At 38.4% G+C, this 22803-nt stretch overlaps 2 protein-coding genes across 2 annotated transcripts in view; both read left to right on the top strand.

The window, feature by feature from the left end:
- Nucleotides 1-17974, top strand: part of LOC138713072 (zinc carboxypeptidase-like) — a 28726-nt gene extending 10752 nt beyond the window's left edge. Inside the window, exons 4-10 of the mRNA XM_069844813.1 lie at nucleotides 1416-1488; nucleotides 3379-3523; nucleotides 4788-4948; nucleotides 6667-6757; nucleotides 8956-9158; nucleotides 10985-11069; nucleotides 14890-17974. Coding sequence (XP_069700914.1) covers nucleotides 1416-1488; nucleotides 3379-3523; nucleotides 4788-4948; nucleotides 6667-6757; nucleotides 8956-9158; nucleotides 10985-11069; nucleotides 14890-15113 — 982 coding nt within the window. The 3' untranslated portion in view covers nucleotides 15114-17974. The remainder of the gene's footprint in view (nucleotides 1-1415; nucleotides 1489-3378; nucleotides 3524-4787; nucleotides 4949-6666; nucleotides 6758-8955; nucleotides 9159-10984; nucleotides 11070-14889) is intronic.
- A 3365-nt stretch (nucleotides 17975-21339) lies between these two features.
- The window catches only part of LOC138713066 (zinc carboxypeptidase-like), a 29448-nt gene continuing 27984 nt past the window's right edge, over nucleotides 21340-22803 (top strand). Inside the window, exon 1 of the mRNA XM_069844804.1 lies at nucleotides 21340-21488. The gene's annotated coding sequence lies outside the window, so the exon portion shown is untranslated. The remainder of the gene's footprint in view (nucleotides 21489-22803) is intronic.

Raw genomic sequence — 22803 nt, 5'->3', positions numbered from 1 at the left:
AAAAAATTGTGTGTTCACAATTTTCTGTTCCAAAATCGAAGATAATTTGAAATCGTACGTTTTATAGCCTAATATGAAATGTCATGATTCTAATGTTTCACTGTCGAAAAAAACGTATATAAATTCAAAAAATATAATAATAATAATAATAATAATAATAATAATAATAATAATAATAATAATAATGAAACCTAGTCTTTTTATTTCCAATTTTTCCTGGAAAGCCGGTTTACCCAGTTCTTCACTCTTCAAAATTACTTGAACAGAGTTCATTGTTTAGGTTTGTTAAAAATTAATACATAACACAATTTACAAAAGCGTGTGTTCAGTAATATATTTTGATTCACAACACGCTGATACACTATAGCCTATACCAGTACTGTAATCCCATTCGCATAGATTGATTACTATAGATACATGCTAGTAAATATTATTCTTAAATAATATACACCACCATACAGATATTTAAATTCATACCACCATCACAGTCAGCCAGCACGTCTTTGAAAGCCAAATTATGCTATATGCCGACACTGAAGTATAGTAATTCACAAACTACACTCTCGTAGCAGCACTGTACACACATCCACATAAAGTAAACGTTCCGACAGTGAGATGCTGACACCTACAGGTTAAAATACAGACTAATTAAATTTCCTCCTCGAGATATAGCACGTAAACGATAGGCATCGATGCACCTGACATCTGTAAGATGGATTCACTATTCACTTAATGCTTTGTGCTCTTGACGAGTCATAAGCGGCCAGCGAAAGACAATTTTCTCCCGCGCATGCGTGAAATTTCTGTAACCTTCTTGAAAAGAGCACGGCTTGTACGTGAACGGATGTTGCCAAGTTTACATAAGTTTATGCAAGATGCGGGAAGTTTAAAATACTCGATCCTGATATTATACATCCCCACTACGCCAATACGGTATTAAATAATAAAACTAGTCGTGCATTAATGGAAACAAGGTGTTCACGTGCTCTTGTGCTCTTATTGACGCACCGCCACTGGAAGGAGGTAGTTGAAGTACAAGCTAGGTCTGGAAATTGCCACTCTAGACATGTTTCTAGGTGACTAGGGTATTTTGCACACGTTACTTCCCCAGTAATTAAGGACTTAGAGTAAGTTCTTGGGTCCCAAAATTCAAGAAATGAAAGCGAAATTCGTAAGACTTAAACAATATATGATAACTCATACGAAATATTTTAGGTTTGAGAAAGAGCAAACTAAGAATGTAGCCTGAAAGGCACACTGCAAATGAAGTTCTACATATCTTCCAGGAGGAGGAAGACGCCTACGGCGAGACGTGCATTTGTAAGAAACACGTGACATGATCCAATAAATACAGCGACCCTATTAGTTGAAAGTTAAGAGTGGATCTGCACTGAAGCTGGACTTGTTTCTCGCAGATTGATCGACAGTGAGAGGCCGGAGGTCGAGTCCTCTTCCTTTGGATGGGACGACTACCATAACATCACCATGGTGAGTATGTACCAGTCCAGACTTCGTGGCGAAGCACTTCGTGCCAAGGAATCAGGTTGCCAAATTTCCTTAATTTCTCTTTGTTTTATCCCGATGTCCCATATTTCTATGCATTTATATTGAATTCTCGCATCATGCAAATGAATATTTAGCCGTGTTCCATTCTCATCGGAAAGAGAAAAATAAAAAGGAAAGCAAAGCTTGGAACTTTTTGCTGTGCATTACATGGCATGACGCCCATAAACATATCAATAATTTGTATTAAGCAGTTTGAAAATATATTTTATGCTCGACCATGCCGAAATGTAGTAATTATACACCTGGTAGTAGCCCTTTAATGCACCTCATTGAAGTACACCCACTCATTAAAGTACAGGCGTTTTCAGCCAATGACAACTCAGCTTACAGGTGTTCAGCCAATAACAAGTCAGCTTTGTACCGTTATAAAACCGCAAGTATCGATTATTCTCGGATATGCAATCGAAAGAGAATTAGCGAAAAGTCATGGAGGCTGGAAATCCAATACTGTCGCAGAAGGTTATGTTCTGTTACTATAATAATTAGCGTTAATTGTAAATAATATTCAAATAAATTCAATTTGTCATCTCGTTTTTCAATGTCGAATTCAATAATCAAGGTTATACTAAGTTTAACGGGATTACACAAGGTCAATGACATTATTGTTCCTCGGAAAAAATCAATACTTTCGCGTCTGCGCACAACTCACAATTCACGACCTAGAACAAGGTCACTTTCGATCTTGTCAGATACAAATAATTTCAAGTTAGAAATATGGTCGAGCATAAAAAGTCGTATGAAACTCGCCTATAGTGGTAATTAACTCGCTTCTTAATTACTATCATTATAGGCTCGTTGCATAATGTACTATTATGCTCGACCATGCCGAAATGTAGTAATTATACACCTGGTAGTAGCCCTTTAATGCACCCCATTAAAGTACACCTATTCATTATAATTCAGTTGTTCAGCCAATGACAAATCACCACTGTACCATTATAAAACCGCAAGTATCGATTATTCTCGGATATGCAATCGAAAGACAACTAGCGAAACGTCACGGAGGCTGGAAATCCAATACTGTCGCAAAAGGTTATGTTCTGTTACTATAATAATTAGCGTTAATTGTAAATAATATTCAAATAAATTCAATTTGTCATCTCGTTTTTCAATTCTAAATCAATTTCCAGGTTATATCAAGCCTAATGTTCATGTTATTCTCTAGATTATATCAAGGTCAATGACATTCGTTCCTCGGAAAAAATCAATAATTTCGCGTCTGCGCACATCTCACAATTCATGTCAGTTCCACTCCTCACTTCCATAACCATAACATGAATACTTATGAATAATTTCAAGTTAGAAATATGGTCGAGCATTAAAAAGTCGTATGAAACTTGACTATAATGGTAATTAAGACTCTCGTATGAAAATTATGAAACTCGCTTGCGCTCGTTTCATAAACAAACATACTTGCATCTTAATTACTACCATTATAGTCTCGTTGCATAATGTACTATTCTACTTAAAAGGAAACGAGACACTTGAACCTAAACTTGTACATTTTTACAGGAACAATGCACGGAATCATTGGTACTCAGGCATCCTACACTATTTACGCAAAAACATAGCACTCCGGTTCAAATTCTGATTGAGTTTTTTGCGGGGTTTTCCCTCAACTCATTACGAAGAAATGCTGGGTAACTTTCGGCGTTGAACCCCGGACTCATTTCGCCGGCATTATAACCACTATCTCATTCAGACGTTAAATAAACATAGCAGTTGATAAAGCGTCGTAAAATAACCGATAAAAATAATAAAATAGCATATACAGACAGAACTGAGACCCACAACCGAACTCTGTTAGCGCAGCTGCACTCATGGCTGGACGAGCTGGTGGAGAAGCACCCCGGGGTCCTCGAGACACAGCTGGCCGGCCTCAGCTACGAGGGGCGCCAGATCAAGGGAGTCAAGCTGTCCTACCAGGAGGAAAATCCAGGCGTTTTCATCGAAGCAGGTAAGCCAAAGACCTCATCTTCAAAATTCTGATACAAAACAAATTTACAGTAATCCTTGTTACCAGCGGAATCTGTATCCGCAGTTTCAGTCATTCACGGTTAACCTCTGAGACTTATTTTTACGTATTTTTTTTTACGTTCGTTCCTTGTCTGCAGTCATTTCTGACCGCAGCTCCTCTGGCCGCAGATGACAGAACTAGTCATGCCGCACCTTCAAACAAACCTCTGACAAGGTAAGGGTTTCGGCTCGAACAGTAATTTCGTATCCAAAATTTGTATACAGGCCCATCTTTACATCTCTGTAAAGCTCCCAAAAGCATTCGTTTGTGTAATGTGTGGTTTGTCTGTTAGAGCACTGTACAAGTTGAGGGGTGGGGAGAGCACTGCACAAGTTAAGGGGATGGGACACCTTACCCGTAAGCCTAGCCTAGCCTAGCCTAGCCTAGAAGCTAGTGCGAGTGGTAAAATGTCTAAAGCCCATTTAAGAACATTTTTCTCCAACGTTCTGTCTGAAAATGTAGCAGCTATCAAAAGTGAATGCGCACAAGGACACAATCTTAATAAATGAATCATTCCAAGGCTAGGACATAGAATGTATGGTCATTCCACTTAAAAAAACTAAATATATCCAGCCTTTGGATATCTATTTCCTTAGACAATACAAAATATATGCTCGGAGGATAACAGATTGCATAAGGAGTCTTGCTGAGAATCCAGAACTTAACTTGGAAATCGAGTGTTTATAATGAAAATGCACTCTGTTATTCATAACCAGTTGTCTGCTCCAGTGTACCGCCCTATGCTTCAGTATTCCTGGCAGTCAGCTGGTTACGTGAATCCTGAACAAGTCTCGGACTTCAAAAATGTAATTCAGGTGGCATTTGATTGTTCAGCATGGAGTGTGGTTCAGAAGATTGTTCAGGTGTTGCTTCTGCGTGTTGTGCTTATTGCTCTGCTCCATGCTGTTTCATGCATTTTATAGAGAATCCTCATGTACATTTTTAAAGAAGTGTATTGACCAATGCCAACCAAACGGAGAATTACACAAATGAATACTTTTACGGTCTTCATCACCATTGTGAAATAAGCGTCTGTACAAATTTTTAACCAAAAATTCCTGTTCGAGCCGAAACCCTTCCCTTGCGAGTGTTGCTTTCTGTTACACCACTTTTTGTGATCGCTGTATCTTCCGCTGAAACTCCCAAATCAGGAATTGTTTTAGGTACGGCGCACGTGCCATAAGATTCCGCGATTCTGTTGCAGGCATCCACGCGCGAGAGTGGATCGCGCCAGCCACGGCCACCTGGATCCTGAACCAACTGCTGAGCAGCCAGGACGAAAATGTGAGGTTCGTCGCGGAGAACTTCGACTGGTACATCTTCCCCAGCGTCAACCCCGACGGGTACCAGTACTCGCACACCACTGTGAGTGGAAGAGTCTGTCAGTCGGTTAGCTGTACTGCTGTGACTGTACCCAACTGCGAACACAACCGTAGCCTACCTTTAAACTGCTGATAGCTAATGCGAATCATTCCGATCATTAAGATTGAGGTTCTGGCTGATATGTACAGTGCAAAACTGCACTAAGTAACAATATGTACTCTGTAATGGGTCTATTTCAGTAAAGTTTTATGTTGTGAAGAATGGTTTCCCTAGCAACAAGTTTCTGTGTGGGGCTTCTAACTTCCAAGGCCTAACAACAATAGCTGTAAATACAACATTAAACAAGATCGTGCAAAAACGTTTTAAGAGACAAAGAATTTGAAAATTGGTGTACATTGCAACAAAAGGGTAAAGGAGTGATTCTTAGCAAAGAGTTCCCCCCAGCAAACAGCTGATAAGAAATCACAAAGGTCTAACCCTCTCGGAATGGACAGACGCCCTTAAAATGGTAGGCTATGTCGCTCCGGTCCGAGCTGTACCGGGTAGAAGTCGGGATGGTACCCGCTGTAGGCGCTGTCTCAGCGAGATTGAAACTCTTCCCCATATCCTTGGCTTCTGCCCCTATAGTGAGGCCCTTCGCAACATCCGTCACCATGCTGTCCGTTCTATGCTGGCCGAGGCGCTGAAGGAAGTAGGGTTTACAGTCCATCAAGAGGTGCAGGGACTAGCCACACAAGGAAGTGTTCGGCGAATTGCCATTAAGAACAACTCGGCATACATTCTCGATCCCAACCATCTGATTTGAGACACATGCAGATCAACCGCATGAGGTGGACAGTGACAAGAAACGGATCTATGAACCAACAATCCCGTTCTATAAAGATAAATATAGCCTGCCCCACATTGATGTAATAGGTCTGATGGTGGGAGCACGAGGTACCATACCCTCCTTCTTTGCCAACAAATGTAAAAACCTGGGGCTAACACACAGCACTATAAGGGAATAGCCATTAGTGCCCTCAAAGGATCGGTTCAGATATTGAGAAATCATTTGTATGGGAGTGATAATGGAAATTTCAAGTTATCTTAACCGATGGCTGTTGATTGGTTTAGATATCAATGCCAATCAATCCGTACTATTATTTTTCTCGCGGTATATGTCATTCAAATCATTCTAACCTATCTGATGACATCCCCCCCCCCTTTCTTAACTGTAAATGAGCACAAACGCTACTTAGATGTAAATTTTTCTGACATTTTGCATATTCGATTCCCTAACCGTTTCAAATGTATATCATTTTACCTTTTAGGTGTGTTTCCAAATTATATGTAATACGCTTTGTCAAATCTGGCAACCTTTTCATAAGGGAAGCTAAATTTATTATTATATTGGACAGTTGAAAGAACTTCTTGAACTAACTCTCTCTGCTTAATTTCATTTCTTTTTCTTGTAATCTACAATTAGCTGACTTCCGAAAAAGTTAGAACTAAGGCAGAGTTACACAAACGCTCTCTGAATATCTTTTTGTCATATCAATGGCATGATATTAGGACAATTTGAATAAAAACATGTTTAGGTACGCCTACTATTGACATAAATAGGCCCTAATTAGGCACTGGGCTAGCTTCATAATCAAGAGAACCTTAATTGCCAACTTAGGGCTGTGTGAAAAGTCGAAGTTTAACAAAGTTGACGACGATACCATTGACAATATTGCAACGTGTAGTTCCGCAGTGATCCAAGTTTTTCTTTCCCGCAGAACCGACGGTGGCGCAAAACCAGAAGCAGGACCTGGCATCGGCGGTGCGTGGGGGTGGACCCCAACAGAAACTGGGACTTCCACTGGGTCGGTGAGTCTGTGCACACCAGACGTAGTTAAGTACAGATGGAGTTAGCGGTCTTTATAGAAAATACTTTGATTTTGCCGGGGTTGGAAGCTCGAGCTCCAGGACGATTATCCTCAACTGCAATGCATATCAGAATAGAAAAAGGGAAAGAAGATGAAACGTGTAACACAGAAAGTGAAATTATCGATATCTCAAAGAGTTTAAAGCGCAACTTGGCACCTGGAGAAGAAGGACTCACGTCAATCTTTTGTAGAACACAATTTATCTCATAGCAACTCCTCTTACAAACAGTTTTAATCCATGTTTGTAACAAGGAATCTTTCCAACAGAGTTACAAAGCCCTATAGTTGTCCCTATTCACATATCTGGTGACAAAATAAATGTAATAGGCCGATATTATTCTTGCCATGTTTAGAAAAATTGTTTGAAATCTGTTTAAAAATCGATTATCACAATATCTGAGAAAATAATATTTATCACATTTGCAATTTGGATTTCGTCATAACGTGAACAAGCAAGATACAATTATGTCTATGACTGGTTATAAAAACATTAGACGAAGGTAACAAGGGTGTAGTCGTTTTCTTAGACCTAAGAAAGCGTTCTGTACCATTAACCACAAGATACGTCTAGATAAAATTTACAATATGGGGATTACAGGTGTTGCCTTGTATATTTTTCGCTCTTTTTATCAAATAGATATCAGCAGACTGAAATTGAAGACAATTTCAACTATCGTTTAACTGTTGATACTGGCATCCCTCAAGGAACTGTCTTAGGACGCCTGTTATTATCTATATTAATAATGTACTATTAATACGCCCAGATAAAATTAAATGAAATATTTACTCTTCCTCTCATGACACTGTTTTAATGGCGGTGTTAACTGAAAAACAGCATATCATCTAGGGAGTTGACATTGTCAAAAATTGGCTAGATATAAACCTTCTTCCTCTCAATATTAACAAAACACCAAGTAAAAAGTATTTCAAAATAACTTTTAATATGGTACTAGAAATTGTAAAAATATTATCATCATCTTCTTCAAGGTTTCGGCCTTTCGACCTGTTCCGCCTCCAATAAAATTGATCTCGCCAACGTTTTGCTGGTCTTACTAATGATCTCCTTCCTAATGGATTATAATTCACGGCTGTTCTCGTTATACTTGTTGTTGGCATTGTTTACATGTTCTTTCCAATTATGTTGATATTCTTTAACGAGTTGAATTGTACTATCTATTTTCAATTCTATTCTACTTTAAAGGCTTCTCCACTTTATAAGCGGTTGCCTTGGATTCCCTTTTTCCATTCTTCTCTGTTATTCCAGGATCCATCTTCCAGGCCTCTAGCTCTCATTGCTTCTATAATTCTTCCCCTCCACATATATCTAGGCCGTCCTCTTTTTCTTCTTCCAGGTGGAGACCAATTCAATACTTTCTTGGGCCACCCCTCGTCTGACATCCGTTGCACGTGTCCAAACCATTGTAGTTGTCTTCGTTCCATACGGTCGATTATATTTTCTTGTAGGTTCAACTCTTCCATAATAATGTCATTCCTAACCTTCTGTAGACGAGACACCCGCAAGCTACGTCGTAAACCATCCATTTAATAGTATTTTTTTTTTGTCTTTCATTCAATATCCAGCCCTCGGCACCATATGTCAGAATACTTTCTACTATCACATTTAAAATCATCAGCTTTGTCTATTCTAATATCTTCATTTCTTCTTTGTCCAATACTGTATAACCCGCAACATATCTAAGAAATTTCATTTCACCTGCTTCAATTCTTCTTTCTTCGTTTTTCTTTAGAACCCAAGATTCGCAGCAGTACAGAAGGGACGGAATTGCCATTACTTTGTAATATTTGATTAATGTTTACTTTCTCACTTTCTTTCCCAGTGTAAAAATATTAATCCTTCCTTATATCCTAAAATTATGACATGTAAATAATTGAAATATTTAAGTATTATAACGAATGGACCAAATCTTACGCTGGGAAAAAGACACAGATTATCTTTGCTCTAAATAAAAAAATGATAGAAATTTCACCAGCTACGATCCTTTGTGATATGTAGCGTAATGCGGTCTATTTACTTAAGTAATAGGATTAATATGTTGGGGGATATAACAAAATGCAACACTGCAGGAGAGATCAGGATGTAAACTGAAAATCTTGAAGCGATAATTTCCTTCCCCGCAGACGGCGGCGCCAGCAGACACCCGTGCTCGGAGACGTACGCGGGCTCGAAGGCGTTCTCCGAGGCGGAGACTCAAAGCCTGGCGCGATACATCGGCGGCGTGGCCCCCAGGCTGCAGCTGTACCTGGCGCTGCACAGCTACGGCCAGAAGTTCCTCATCCCGTACGGACACACCCGCAAGCACATCGCGGACCACGACAAGCTGGTACGTATCGCACCCGTGAGCGGACGGCCAGGGTGCTGATGCTACGGATTAGTAACGGCCGAGAAGTCATCATCACTACAATATCATATCATCACCATTTCGTATTATCATCGTAATCACCATATCATTGTCATTACATCATTACCACCATTATCATATAATCATCATATCATTACCATCGTCATTGTCATCACTTCATATCACCGCCGCCATCATCATATCATCGCAATTATATCACAGGATCATTTTAAAAACTACAAGTAATGCCCATGACTTGTCAATACATTCATACTCTATCGTGCTGTCAAAAAGAAGTGCATTGTATGGCAGTAAAAATTTTGAATAGCTTCCCTACGGATAACAAAAAATCAAAATTATTTAGAGCCAAATTAATTTCTCACGCCTTCTATTCTGTAGATGAATTTATGACATTCAACAGCACTGCATGAATATTTCTGTGTTGTATTAAGTATCGATACTCACCCCTTGTGTTGTACTAGTATATTGTAAAACTCCTCTGTACATATTTCAACTAGACTGTGACTATAATTGAGCCGTTCAGAGCAAAAGTGGTGCAAGTCAAAATTGGATAATGAGGGTTAAAGTAAACATTCTGTAAAATACAGCGCAAAGTAGCAATTAACATGTCCTTCGTGCTATCCACTGACTACTAATAGTTTAAATAAATTGAATATTAATTGCTACTTTGCGCTGTATTTTACAGAATGTTTACTTTAACCCTCATTACCCATTTTTGACTTACACCGCTTCTGCTCTGAACGGCTCAATTAATACTTTATAGTAGGCCTACTATTATTTAAGATTTTTTTGATATGTTCCATATTCTAGCTGTGAAGCGATGGAAGCGATGTACGAATACCATGGAATGTAAATATATACAATACAATACGTCATCATATTACCACCATTGTCATCATATCATCATTATCATATCATCGTCATCAAATCATCATATAATCATCACCACCACCATTATATCATATCATCAACATCTTCAGCATAAAGAACTGGCACTTGGGTTCGCTCCGTCCTCTCTCTCATGAGCTTTCTGAACGCACTCACATGTCCTTGAATAGGCTACAGCACAGGATCCATGCTTAACACAAGACTTGTAAAGGATGCAGTTAGAGTCCTTAATGAAACGAGACAAAAAGTCTCTTTTCTAGCAAGAAATCGAATCCCGGTCCGCTGATTTAAATCTCGATGAGCCAGGCCGAAAGATTTCACGAAGATGTCAAGTCAGTTTATCAGATGAAGTCGCAACACATTAACTTCTTAGGGTTCATTATTTCGCCCAGTGTTATCCTCCACAACTTTTGTCAACCCTTCCGTTTTGTAGTGTTTGTTCTGGTACTTTCTGGTGATAAGTGGACGACAAAGAATATCGGCACTTGACACAAAAGAATAGCGAATTGTTCAACCGGGATCTGAAGGCCATGACTGTGCAAATATCTCTTATCGTCTGGGCCATCCAACGCAAGATAGCATGCCGCTTACCTTTTACGGAAGCCCCAGGTTCGATCTTCCAGGGCAAGGTCACGGCGAGATCTGGGTTAACTCAGTGATGACTTTAAGATGCGAAATCTCCTCCCTGGTAATGATCTGCGGTCTCTAGCAAATGTAATTTTATTCGTATGGTCCAACACATGAAGTGAATTATCACTTAGTAGAAATTTTGTACTAAGAAATTTCAGTTTTTAAAACAAAAACGTCAATATCCATGGAAATTGAATGAAATTTTGTGTTAAATAAAGCACTTATTTGATGACTCTGTGTTCATATCAGGTTTGTTTTCATTGTTTCAGGCGACGATAGCTAAAAAGGCAGCAAAATCTCTTTCCAAGAGATATGGGACAATCTATAAAGTTGGAAACATAGTCGAAACCTACGGTAAGTCAAAACGGTTTTTCGAGTGCTTGACTGCTTAGGATTTAAGCGTGAGTGGACCGAGGTAAAGGCAGAACACGAATTTACGAAGAGATAGCGGGACTATAGATAAGGAACTATGTAAGCTCCTAGCTGTAGACTACTCGTCTCATTCCACGATACGCACTATAAGGTGAATATCAGGTAATCTTAAGAAGAGTCCTCGGAATGACATCGCGAGATACTATCTAGTCGTCACAAATTTAATTGATATTACATGACCTTCAAGTTCATATAGAGTCGTTTGTAAGTTCATACATATGTTTATATACTTTTTGCTGGTTGAGTGGAAGAGAAGGCCTTACGGCCTTAACTCCGCCAGCTAAAATAAATTATTATTATTATTATTATTATTATTATTATTATTATTATTATTATTACTATTAAAATGTCGATCGAAGAAAGAAATTCATACTAATGCTGGCAGAAGTAAGCAATGTAGCATTTTGGAAAATATCACAGTGCAACACTGGAGACAGTGCGTAGCCTACTTCTGTTAGAGTGGAAATACCAAATAGACTGAGTTTCAATAAATAAAAATCACCCACATTGAAACTTATTAATTAATTTATGATAATTATATTTAATTCCAACGTTTTAAATATTTTGTCCGTATTCCCGTCTTTAATTTATTATAGAGAAGAATACAGAGTGATAACGCTAGTCACTTATTATAAATGACAATTATAGCCTAAATTGTGACCTGTTGCGCAAACAGGACTCTAAATTCGTGGAAGGAAATTTTACGGGAGAACAAAATAACGAATTTGCGGTGAAAAAACTTCATTTCTATGTTTTGAAATCTTGCGCTACCTGTAGGCTTTTTTTACATACTGAACTCTTCATCTCAAACAACAGAAATAACTAAAATGCTCTCAATTAATATCACTCAATAAAAGAATTGTATTCCAATGGATACCATCCCATTGTGGAATCCTGGGAAACGAGAATGCGGATGCTTTAGCAAAGAAGGGCAGCACTGCTACTTACAGACCTGTTACTAAATCTACGTATTACTCTGTGAAGAGATTTATTAAATCTACATACTTAGACTTCAACAAACAAAATTTGATAACTCAATCCCAAGGGAAAAAATGGAACTCTCTGCATCATAATCCACAGTTAATTCCCGATTTACCACGAAAATCGTCTGTAGCTGCATTTAGATTGGTAACAGGCCATGATTGTTTGGCCAAACACCTGCATAGAATTGGAATATATCAGTCCCCTAACTGCCCATTGTGCAACTCAAACCAAGAAATCTGTGCTTCAGTGGCTGACCATGATAATATCTTTGAAAAATATTGGAGTGCAAGAAGTCAAATGACTTTATTGTCAAACGCCTGGCATTAGAAAACAACAACAACATACTAAACTAGGACGTAGTTTTGCACAGTGCTTCTTAAATACCTAAATCTTTCTTACAGTTGCTAAGAAAACAAATGAAAACTTTAATTGCATTTTCTCGAAAAGTACAGGATGTAACATTAATGTTCAATAAGTTATATATTGAAAACTATAGCAACTAGAACCATGATTTTTTTTAAATGCTTAGTATTTCATCCTCTTTTTGAAACCACAAAAAAAAAAAAGACAAATCCGACTTTAGATCCCATTTCCTGCAACTAGTCACAATTATTGTTCTGGTCTATACAGGGTGGAAGTAAAATAACCTTACAGATTGAAAGGAACGATAGGGTACACGTAAATGAATAGAAAACCTATATTACGTTTTGTGATTAAATGCACGGTTAATTAGAAAATTAAGTTTGAAGTTTCAGCAGTCCTGCAACATCGCCGCTAACACACTCTACTCGTGACACAGATGTAAGAGGTCAACGAACTCGGTGTGTCTCGGTAGGTGACCTGCTCTCTGACAAGACGTTTTCACTTGCTCGGATCGTGCAGTGGCTTGAATTTAGAGGTTTTTAAAAATACATTTAAACGAAAACCGTGCACGCTATTGAAATAAGCGAGAGGGATAAAGTATTCTTTATCACATTTCCTATCCATATGGATAAAAATCATGATCCTACTTGCAATAATTACTGAATAAGAGGTTGTTAAACATTTGGGGAAAAAACTATGAACTTTCCACCAATATGATATTATACTTTTTTGTTACATACAACATGAGTTATTCATTCTGGAAATCTGCAAGGCTATTCCACTTCCACCCTTTATAATTGTTTCGATCTTATAATACGATTCTGCGATATTAAAAATTAGTGTAATTCTTTCCACTCGACTACAAGAAGGTCGGCGACAATAGAGGTCATTGGTATTCATATTGAATGGACACCCAAAAACAGCCCTTAATTTTTAACTTAATTTTCTCGAAATGTATTAAAAAAAACATACAATATTCTGAGTAACGCAGATTGAAATTGCAAAGATGTAATAATAATAATAATAATAATAATAATAATAATAATAGTAGTAGTAGTAGTAATAATAATAACAGTAGTAATAGTAGTAGTAGTAGTAGTAGTAGTAGTAATAATAATAATAATAATAATAATAATAATAATAATAATAATAATAATAATAAAGCAACCACGACCGGGGATCGAACAAGAAACATTTTAGTGGCAGGCTAACGAGCTATCTATTCAGCTATGAAAGAGATACGAAATACATGCGTTGCAAGTTGATGGCACATATTACTACTAAGATTTATTTTAAAGCCATCCGTCCTCAAGTGAGGTTGACCACTGGGATCCGGAATTAACAAACATAAAAGATAAAGGAAATGAAACGAGCAAAATAATGATTCGATTTGTACATTAAAACAAAAATTTACGTGTTAACATATAGATGATAGTGTAGAATTTGAAGAGAGGCCTTCAGAATTTCCATTACAATCTTCTGAACCTCATAAAAGGGAATTTTAAAGGATTTAAGGATATCACATGTAAATTTTGGTAAGCAACCCCTCGTTCCAAATAGTAAGCCTGTAACATCCCCTTGTAAAGCGAAATGCCATATTTTTCACTGAGGTATGGAAGACAAGATACATATTTAGCTCGCTTGTCATCATTTATCTGCAGTGCTTGATTCGTGTCTCGTTCGAAGCAAATCGTAGGGTCTAAGACCATCGCTTTCTGGGTTCTTCTATTGATGGCAATTATATCGACTCTTCTATGAGAATCATCTTCAGACACACAATGAATCTCCTCATGTACTTCCCATCCTCTGTTTCTTAGCAGGTTGGCACGATGGTGTCTGTTGTCTGATATCTCCAATATCTATTTTTCGATCAAGAGTCATTTACACACTCAAATGTAGTTTCTCAATAAATTAAAAATTAAATTTAAATTTAAATTATGGTTTATTTAACGACGCTCGCAACTGCAGAGGTTATATCAGCGTCGCCGGTGTGCCGAAATTTTTGTCCCGCAGGAGTTCTTTTACATGCCACTAAATCTACTGACATGAGCCATCGACCTGGGCCGGGATCGAACCCGCAATCTTGGGCACAGAAGGCCAGCGCTGTACCAACTGCGCCACCGCAGGCGACTGTTTCTCAACATTATAAATCTTAATTACAACGCATTTTCTTGTACACCACATCAGGATCAGTTTTAAATGTATTTTTGTGCTTTATATGCATGTCGAATTTATGACGATAACTGCACCAGTTGGCGCTCGGTTAAAAAACTCGCGTTTCCGTGGCTGTACAGCTCAGAGACGACGTGTATTTGGTGAGAATCTGTTAAGAAATATTGCTGAAATTTGAGTGTCAATCGAGAATCGAAACCAAGCTTGTCGGCTGATTGCGCAGGTCTGGCGAGCGGAGGCAGCGTGGACTGGGTGCGGGGGACGATCGGCACGCCCCTGGTGTACGCGGTGGAACTACGCGACACGGGCCACCACGGGTTCATCCTGCCGGCCACGGAGATCGTGCCCACGGCGCAAGAGACCCTGGACGCCATCACCGCTATGCTGCGGGACAGCAGGGACATGCTGCTGCAGGCTTACAACAGCAGCAGAGAGCAGGGACAGTGAGGGATGGGTGACCAGGACGACCGTAGTGGTGGATTAGAGTTACAAGGAGTGCTGCGAATGTGTGCGAAGGACAATAACACTTCAACACGACGTCGCGACACGTTGTTCCGAAGGTTGTACAGTGAAACCTCTCATTTACGGACATCGAAAGGACGTAACAATCTGTCCACATCTGGGAGGTGTCCTTTATTTGGAGGGAGGCTCCCCAATCTAACAGTAATTTATAATATGCATTACATATCCCTTCTCGCTTTAAATGAAATGTATTACTGTAGTTTAATTCTAAATACAGTATACTGTACTACTATAAATTTTTTGCAACTTTGAACTACAGTAAATAAGATCGAAAAAGGAAGAAACAGTACTATGCCATAACATTTTATTCTAGATCTACAGTTCTACAGTACTGTAATTTACAGTTTTCAACTTAACCTTTACGTTCAGGTGCCATGTCTCTCGAAACAGAACAACTGATTGAAGTGAAGAGAATAATCCTACTAACCCTATCATGTGTCGAATACAATTTCATGATCGCAGAAACCTTGGACCCATCAGACAGGTTAAATTTTATGACTGTTTATCCACCCGCTTCCAGCTAACAAGGGATAGCCGGCTGGGCTAGTGGTAGCCTACAAAACCCTTATTGTATTCTTTCATGTTAAGGAAGTTCTCAAAACTAAATTTTCCAATTTCGTAACAGATTAGGTCTTGAAATCCAAGTTCTGTCCGCAGTCAGGAGGTAAAGCAAGCTTTAGGACTGTGAAACAGCTGTCCGTGTCCGTGTCTGAGAGTGTCCGTAAACGAGAGTTAAATTTATCATTATTTCTATATTATTTCAATTGGGGCATAAAAATCTGTCCGTATAAGAGGAGTGTCCGTAAGAAGAGATTTCACTGTATTTATCTTCCTCATCAAAGGAGATGTAAGGATCATGTTCTTCGGAACTGTTGAAACTGGCCAGTACAGGGTGTCTGACTTAAGGGGGTGGTACACCTTTTGCTGGTGTAATTTCACTATAACTCAACATTTTTTTCCTCAGAATCTATAGGTAATTTGATAATAAAAATTGACATGTTTAATATAGATTGGCATGCTTAATATAGATTATGTACAGTAGTGGCAAAAAAAACCGGACCGACCCTTGTAGCTGATTTCAGAGCCTTGTTCACTCCAGAGCACGATAGACTGGTAACTAAGACTTTCGTGGTTCGAATCCTGCCTGGAAAGGAAACTTTTCTTTTGTTCCTTATTCAAATTTATTCCCAATACTTTTGGATTGCTGGTAAAATTCATGTTCTGGGAATAAGTTAATTAAGTAGTAAAATATCGCTGCAATCGAAAAGTATTGGGAATAAATTTGAATGAGGAACAAAAACAAATTCCCTTTCCAGGCAGGATTCGAACCACGAAAGTTTTACTTGCCAGTCTATCGTGCTCTGGAGCGAACAAAGCTCTGAAATCAGCTACAAGGATCGGTCCGGGTTTTTTTGCCACTACTGTACATAACAAAGCAATGTTAATGTTCTTGAAAACGTAATAGTTTTCTTTTGAATTGTGAAATTTGTTGAGTATTTTGTTCAGCCAGATAGAATTTATCTGATAACTAAAAAAGTAATGAAAATATTTTGACGAAACTTTGCACGTATGTGTACTAGTCTGATGTGAACACTATAGTATAAAATTTTAAATGTAGAATGTACAACTTATTTTAGAAAATCACATTGTTTTCATACTAAATTATTCATAACGAATTTTATCAACACTATTGTTATCGGAACAAAAATAAAGAAGGTAAACGTGCGAATTCTAAATGAGGCAGTAGAGCAAGTGGACGGCTTCAAATACTTGGGGTGTACTATAAGCAGTAACATGAGCTGCTGCCAGGAAGTCAAAAGGAGGATAGCAATGGCAAAGGAAGCTTTTAATAGGAAAAGGAGCATCTTCTGCGGACCTCTGGAGAAAGAACTAAGGAAGAAATTACTGAAGTGCTTTGTGTGGAGTGTGGCATTGTATGGGGCAGAAACATGGACATTACGACGAAGTGAAGAGAAGCGAATAGAAACATTTGACATGTCGATATGGAGAAAAATGGAGCGTGTGAAATGGACAGACAGAATAAGAAATACAGCTGTGTTGGAAAGAGTGGAGTGAAGAAAGAATGATGCTGAAACTGATCAGGAAGAGAAAAGAAATTGACTGGGTCACTGAATAAGAAGAAACTATCTGCGGAAAGTTGCACTGATAGAAATGGTAAACGAGAGAAGAGTTCGGGGCAGAAAAAGATATCAGATGATAGACTACATTAAGATACATGGATCATATGCGGATACTAAGAGGAAGGCAGAAAGTGGGGTAGATTGAAGAAAGCTGGTTTTGCAGTGAAAGACCAGCCCTTGGGCAGAAAACTATGGATGATTGAAAGTCTGCGATTATCTTCACTTCCTCTGGCGGGTGGACACATGCTTAAATACTAACAACAACTATTATAAATATGAATATAACTGCACTACGAAGAATGTGGTCCGCCGTGGTTCACGAGCAACTGTTTGGGGCTCCACGCGCCCCGGCAACTGATCAATAGGCCGTTACGCCATAACAGATGATGCTAGGCAACACTCGCATTCGGCAAGCCGTGCTGGTTGCCTGTCTGCCAGGCTGAGAGTTCCAGAAAGTTTGCTAACCGTAACCGAATATCATTAAAGTCGTTGAGATATTGGAATACTCACATCTGCTAGGTTCTTAATTTTAAAATATCTGTAAGAAATATACAAACTGTTAGGATATATTGGAACTCAGCAACACATGCACTGTCGAATCATTATCATAGAATAAAAATAAATAAATAGAAAAAATAAATTAAATTAAAAATAGAATATTGTTGTCTCGTGACGAGAATATTGTACGAAATGGAAATATAAAAATTGGAAATTTATTTTTTGAAGAGATGGAGAAGTTCAAATATCTGGAAGCAACAGTAACAAATATAAATGATACTCGGGAGGAAATTAGACGCAGAATAAATATGGGAAATGCCTGTTATTATTCGGTTGAGAAGCTTTTATCATCCAGTCTGCTGTCAAAAAATCTGCAAGTTAGGATTTATAAAACAGTTATATTACCGGTTGTTCTGTATGGTTGTGAAACTTGGACTCTCACTTTGAGAGAGGAACATAGGTTAAGGGTGTTTGAGATTACGGTGCTTGGGAAAATATTTAGGGCTAAGAGGGATGAAATTACAGGAGAATGGAGAAAGTTACACAACACAGAACTGCACGCATTGTATTCTTCACCTGACATAATTAGGAACATTAAATCCAGACGTTTGAGATGGGCAGGGCATGTAGCACGTATGGGCGAATCCAGAAATGCATATAGTGTGTTAGTTGGTAGGCCGGAGGGAAAAAGACCTTTAGGGAGGCCGAGACGTAGATGGGAAGATGATATTAAAATGGATTTGAGGGAGGTGGAATATGATGGTAGAGAATGGATTAATCTTGCTCAGGATAGGGACCAATGGTGGGCTTATGTGAGAGCGGCAATGAACCTCCGGGTTCCTTAAAAGCCAGTAAGTAAGAATATTGTTGATCTACAATTAATTTAGGTGCAGTTACCGCTCGGTACCGCTATTTCAAGGGCAGCTATCCTTCTTGGATTCTTCTCTGTCTTCATGCTGTAAGAACTCACTTGATATGCATGAAACTATGCCCTTGTGTAAGATATGTCCAATGACAGACCTATCCTTTACAGTTTTGTGAAATGTAGCACTCGATTGCGCTCCTGTCCTAGCCATGCCTCGATCTATAGCGACACTTGTGGCCAACAAAATCGCATTAAGGAGTTTTGCTCGGAATTCTTCTGTTACAGGATTTTGCGGACTTAGAAAATCATAATTGCTTCCTGGCGAGAGGTAGAACTTGTGGCATGTTCAACGATTTTCCTTTGAAAATAGGCTAGCCCATATTTTGCATTTCATATCAAAGATTTTTTTAATCATGGGTTATTTTTATTTTGTGTTTAATTTTCTATTCTGCACTACCTGAAATGAATATTAAACTAATATGGTAGGATGAAAAATATTTATTGAATGATTTGAGCAAATATCTTCTATTTCCAACGGTGTAATGGCTGCAGGAAGAGAGGAAAAATGTCTCAACATGAAGTTAACTTTCGTTCAAGTTCATTTCACAGAATATATTTACTTATTTACATACTTACTTACTGGCTTTTAAGGAACCCGGAAGTGCATTGCCGCCCTCACATAAGCCCGCCATTGGTCCCTATCCTGAGCAAGATTAATCCATTCTCTATCATCATACTCCATCTCCCTCAAATCCAATTTAATATTATCCTCCCATCTACCTGTCGGTCTCCCCAAAGGTCTTTTTCCCTCCGGCCTCCCAACTAACACTCTATATGCATTTCTGGATTCGCCCATACGTGCTACATGCCCTGCCCATCTCAAACGTCTGGATTTATTGTTCCTAATTATGTCAGGTGAAGAATACAATGCGTGCAGTTCTGTGTTGTGTAACTTTCTCCATTCTCCTGTAACTTCATCTCTCTTAGCCCCAAATATTTTCCTAAGCACCTTATTCTCAAACACCCTTAATCTCTGTTCCTCTATCAAAGTGAGAGTCCAAGTTTCACAACCATACAGAACAACCGGTAATATAACTGTTTTATATATTCTGACTTTCAGATTTTTTGACAGCAGACTGGATGATAAAAGCTTCTCAACCGAATAATAACAGGCATTTCCCATATTATTCTGTGTTTAATTTTCTCCCGAGTATCATTTATATTTGTTACTGTTGCTCCCAGATATTTGAACTTCTCCACCTCTTCAAAAGGTAAATCTGCAATTTTTTTTTTCATTTCGTACAATATTCTGGTCACGAGACATAATCATATACTTTGTCTTTTCGGGATTTACTTCCAAACCTATCGCTTTACTTGCTTCCAGTAAAATTCCCGTGTTTTCCCTAATCGTTTGTGGATTTTCTCCTAATATATTCGCGTCATCCGCATAGATTATTATTATTATTATTATTATTATTATTATTATTATTATTATTATTACTATTATTATCCATTGTTTTTCAATATTGTTACAGGATTCGAATGATAGTACCTATGCTTTCTTCGTTGCGCTTCCATATCTTCGATCCTTGTTCTGAAAAGGATTTAATCGCACGTTCTATACCCTATTGTTTGATTTTCTCGTCTAGACTTATTTTTCTTTTTTTTCTTTCTAATAGACACTTCCATTAGATGGGAAGTTGCTGATTAAAATAATATAATATAATTGGCCAATCAAACGAAGGCAGATATATGAACACTACACAGCCCATTGTAGACTGTTTATTTCAGCCAACAGGAGAGTTCAATCGATACGAATAACAGAGGGCAGATATCATCATCAACGTTGACAACGTAATTATCTAACTTTTCGAGTAGGACAATCAGTTCAAGAGTGCAGACAAGAGCTTTGTTTCATTGTACAGATAAAACAAATGAATGATGAGACAAAGGCGAGCACACTTGGCTTGTTTGCATACAGAAAGATATCAAGTGGGTATTACCTGTAGGGATGGCAAAACTACGAGTGGTTGGACACAATCCGCATCTGTGAGGACGATTGCCGCTGATCGTATGAGTGGCTGTCACTATTTCCGGGCATTCGGAACTGAAAGTCCGCTGATCGTACAAGTGGCTGTCACTATTTCCGGGCATTCGGAACTGAAAGTCCGCTGATCGTACAAGTGGCTGTCACTATTTCCGGCATTCAGGAACTGAAAGTCCGCTGATCGTACGAGTGGCTGTCACTATTTCCGGCATTCAGGAACTGAAAGTCCGCTGATCGTACGAGTGGCTGTCACTATTTCCGGGCATTCGGGAACTGAAAGTCCGCTGATCGTATGAATCTTCGTTTACTATATTGCACACAAAAAGAGCTCTTTAATTTTTATGTAGCGGATACCACACCCGTTGGTCACGGGTTCAAAAGCGATCGACAGCGGTGCACGTTAAAGAGTGATGACGTCTTCAGCATGATTTCCTTATGGAGGAAGTGAAGCTGTGTCCCGTATGGTGAAGTTATGACACATGAAGCAACCCTGTCCCTGATAAAAGGACCCAGAAAACAATTTCGACGCCATTTCTCGTCCGCAATGAATTTCGAGGCTGTAGTCGAAAGGTAGCTAAATACAACAGTGGGACTCGTGTCTATGTCAGCCGTGTCGTTGTACACCCCTGTCCTTTACTCAGCAAGATCTGAAGTACCGCCCAGCTTAATCTGGACGCGATAAGCCCTCCAAGATTTAAAGTCGTCCGCACCGATACCATTGCTTTCGCTGGGCGATACTGGCTGCTCTGGTAAGTCTGCTGTCTCCTACTGATCATCATCATCATCATCATCATCCACTAAGTCCTGTCTTTAGCAATGGATGAAGTTACACTTTTAACTTTTCTGGATTCTGAATTTTATGTTCATGATCATTAAGCTAATTCTGAGTTTAATAGTGAACACTTTAATGATTCGGAATCACCTCCAGTTCCCTACTCCATTAAAGTGTGGTATAACACATTACAAGTAAATTCACCTGTAATTTGTACAAATTATGAGAATTGTGTTTTAGAAAATATGGTGTATTCCATAATTGAGACAGGGAAATCAAAAACCCACTAACTTCAATTTTTTACAAAATTGAATTATGGGATGGATGATGCTTTTTACTCATTTCATTTCATTCATTCATTCATTCATTCATTCATTCATTCATTCATTCATTCATTCATTTTAATTCCATAGATCTTACATGACCAATGAAGCTTTAAGATGTGGAACAAGTCAAAATTTTACAATATTACAATTACAATTTTTACAGTTTTACAATTTAGTAATTTTCTATAATTTTTACAATTTTGTGCAATTTTTTTTACAATATTTTGGCGAGATGTAGTGAGATGAGGTGAGGTCTGGAAAACCCAACCAGGTAATCAAATCAAAGGGGTTGATGCCGAGGACTCGCCATAGACCATCCGGCATGCGTGGAAGGCAAGAATACACTAATAACGACATTCATCTGCATTCTGGGGGCTGTTTTAAAACTCGTGGAAGTCAGAACTCCATGGATTAAAAGAGTTTTTGCATTCCAAGCTTAATTTCCCGGTAGGTGGCAACACTATCGCTCAACCAACTGAGTAAAGTGATACGATATTCAGAATTTCACAAAAATCTATGAAATACAAGTAAGTAAGACTATTAAAGGCATAATATCGAGTCGATTAACTTCCAGAAACCCAACACAGATGCATCATTCCCCAGTCAACTAAAGTACAATTCAGCGTTGCCATTGAAAGAAGAAAGCAAAAGGACTTGCAAAATTTAATGCAGTTTATTTCTGAGGAAAGTAGGATGAATTACCAAACTCTGTTTGCGGACAGGAATAATCTAGAATCTAGAAGCACGGGAAGAACATGAGAGTGAGAGAAAAAACAGAATCTGTAACATGAATGAGACTGTGTTAACATTTTAACATTGTTTGTGGTTTTATTTGTGTATTTTGATGTGCTTTATGATAATTTGTGATTTTTTGTCTCATATATTTGAAATTTAAAAAAAGTAGCAATGTTAATCTTAATAATAAACTTCCATTTTCTCGCATATTCCAATGTTCCATAAGGGAAT

Source organism: Periplaneta americana, chromosome 14 (assembly GCF_040183065.1).
Source record: "Periplaneta americana isolate PAMFEO1 chromosome 14, P.americana_PAMFEO1_priV1, whole genome shotgun sequence".
Taxonomy (NCBI): domain Eukaryota; kingdom Metazoa; phylum Arthropoda; class Insecta; order Blattodea; family Blattidae; genus Periplaneta; species Periplaneta americana.
Note: the sequence above shows the minus strand (reverse complement) of the source record. Positions and strands in the feature narration are given on the sequence as shown.